Genomic DNA, 2,500 nt, shown 5'->3' on the forward strand with positions numbered 1-2,500 from the left:
AATGAAAACAAAGACATCAGCGACAATAAAATTGTTCATCTATTTGATCCTTCAAACTTGCCGTTTCGTGCCCCAACAACTTTTGAAAGTGAATGTTGAGGCATCCAAAAAACGTTAAGTAGTGAAGTGAAATTTAGATCCCCTTAGCGAATTTATCGACACTGTTTAAATTTTGGGAATTTTTCCAAGTTCTCAACAAATTTGCTCACAGTTTAGACTTTGACTACTGGTGCAAAACTACCTTTCCATGCGAGACGACTTAATCGCGATATTAATATTAATTTTAAGAAAAACACGACACTCCTGAGTTTTACAGACATGTTTCGGCAGTTGCCTCTGCCATCTTCAGTGTGAAATGAACAATAAATTACAGTGAAATATAAATACTAGAGAAATTACAATAATAATAATGACAGTAATTAAGACTACGACAATAGTAATTCAAAATTAAACAGAAACTTTCAAATTAATGTGCTTGACCTGTGCGTTAAGTGTTGGTTTGTCCCAAAATATGTGCAACGCCTCTTTGATTTTGAGAGCAAACCGCGAAGATGCCTGATCAATGATGGCAAAATTGTCACGGGAGCATGCAGAGCGACACGCTAAGGAGCTCTCCAGATGCTTGAAAATGTGTGAGGCCCTGTCCGTTTCCAAATGTTCCGTTACACGTGTGTTGAAATGTCGGGTGGTTTCACCGACATAGCAAGCTGCACAGCCTGCACACGAAAATTTATAAACAACACATGATCGGAGTCCATTGGGGACAGGGTCTTTCACACTAGAGAGGCTACCTACTTTGAAAGAGGAAAACGCTGTGTTGTTTATAAATTTTCGTGTGCAGGCTGTGCAGCTTGCTATGTCGGTGAAACCACCCGACATATCAACACACGTGTAACGGAACATTTGGAAACGGACAGGGCCTCACGCATTTTCAAGCATCTGGAGAGCTCCTTAGCGTGTCGCTCTGCATGCTCCCGTGACAATTTTGCCATCATTGATCAGGCATCTTGGCGGTTTGCTCTCAAAATCAAAGAGGCGTTGCACATATTTTGGGACAAACCAACACTTAACGCACAGGTCAAACACGTTAATTTGAAAGTTTCTGTTTAATTTTGAATTACTATTGTCGTAGTCTTAATTACTGTCATTATTATTATTGTAATTTCTCTAGTATTTATATTTCACTGTAATTTATTGTTCATTTAACACTGAAGATGGCAGAGGCAAATGCCGAAACATGTCTGTAAAACTCAGGAGTGTCGTGTTTTTCTTAAAATTAGTTTGTTCACTGCTTTTATCTGGATATTAATATTGTTATCATAACAAATTTCAGATGACGTTTTCATATTCTGAATAGTCGCCATTGCGTCATTTGGCATGGTAAACTGGAGTAAGTTGAGTCCATCGACCCGATAGTCCTAGGAGGGATTAATCAATGACTAGACTGGAATATAAAACGCAAAAATACCCGCGGCTGTCTCTTTGCCACTGCTATTTCCTCGACCACGATACCTCGCCCCTCTTCCTCTTCCACGTTCACGTTCCATGAACGTTTGCACCTACTCCAGATGAAGTTTACTGGAACTCGCACTTTGCTTGCCTTTTCTGATGAATTGAAACTGGCAGTTCCACTCTGTGCTTCATTAAAGGAAGCAACGCAATTTGCCAAGGCGGAATGTCGGCTATTTGTGCCGATGGTTTCTCGGAAATTAAGGAAGTGTTCACAGAAGCAGGTAAGGTTGCGTGACCTCACATCATTCGTCGATTGAAACAAAGATGTCTGGGAAACGATAGCCGTCAACATAATGGAATGGTCTGGATTTGCTTTTATACCAGATCACGAACTTCAAGTTCGTTGCAATTTTTCCTTTACCTTTCGTGATTTGAGCACGCTCAAATTGGGCTTGATGCAAATTCATTTGTCCACCTATTCCATCGAAACCCGTAGTCATGATCATGAGGCGGGGTGGGGCTGGTCTGAATCAACAGTGAAACATCAGAGCAACGATACAGCTCATATACGTAGCCCACACAGCCGATATAGCCCCACACCAAGTATTAACTTTGCGCATTGATTTCAATGTTGTAAATTTATCTTACTCAACACAGAATCTGCCACTAGACAAATGACAACACGACCCAGTTGGACGATTCACTTCTAGTATTCGACTGAGAAGATAAACTTAAGGGAACCTGTAACCTCCTGTCATGAGACATCGAGTATGAACAAGGTCCTCGACAGCACGACGACGACGAGCTAATGCAAGTCGAACACAAATCGTCGAAATGTTTTAAGTCGAGTCTTTTGGGGACAATTTAGAGAAATCCAATTTCACCATGTAATTTAAGCACACATTCCCAGTAGAAAAAAATCGTCTTTACTCAAACCTTGCAAGAAGTCAATTTTGTGAAATCCCTCAAAACAAGCTTCTAAATCAGTTTTGCTTTTAATCTGGTATGGACCAGCACAACATGAAAAACAAAGCAAGGTTATGAGGCA

The 2,500-nt window shown here is 40.5% G+C and overlaps 1 protein-coding gene across 4 annotated transcripts in view; it reads right to left on the bottom strand.

Moving 5' to 3' along the window:
* The window catches only part of LOC138056631 (NFX1-type zinc finger-containing protein 1-like), a 31,778-nt gene extending 30,059 nt beyond the window's left edge, over positions 1-1,719 (bottom strand). For all 4 annotated transcript variants that reach the window (XR_011133490.1, XR_011133489.1, XM_068902474.1 and 1 more), the window contains exon 1: positions 1,469-1,719. Coding sequence is in view for 2 of the 4 variants with exons in the window: in XM_068902474.1 (XP_068758575.1) it covers positions 1,469-1,547 (79 nt within the window). In the remaining 2 variants the exon portion in view is untranslated. The remainder of the gene's footprint in view (positions 1-1,468) is intronic.
* Positions 1,720-2,500: the final 781 nt, after the last annotated feature.

Source organism: Montipora capricornis, chromosome 7 (assembly GCF_036669925.1).
Source record: "Montipora capricornis isolate CH-2021 chromosome 7, ASM3666992v2, whole genome shotgun sequence".
In the NCBI taxonomy this organism is placed as follows: domain Eukaryota; kingdom Metazoa; phylum Cnidaria; class Anthozoa; order Scleractinia; family Acroporidae; genus Montipora; species Montipora capricornis.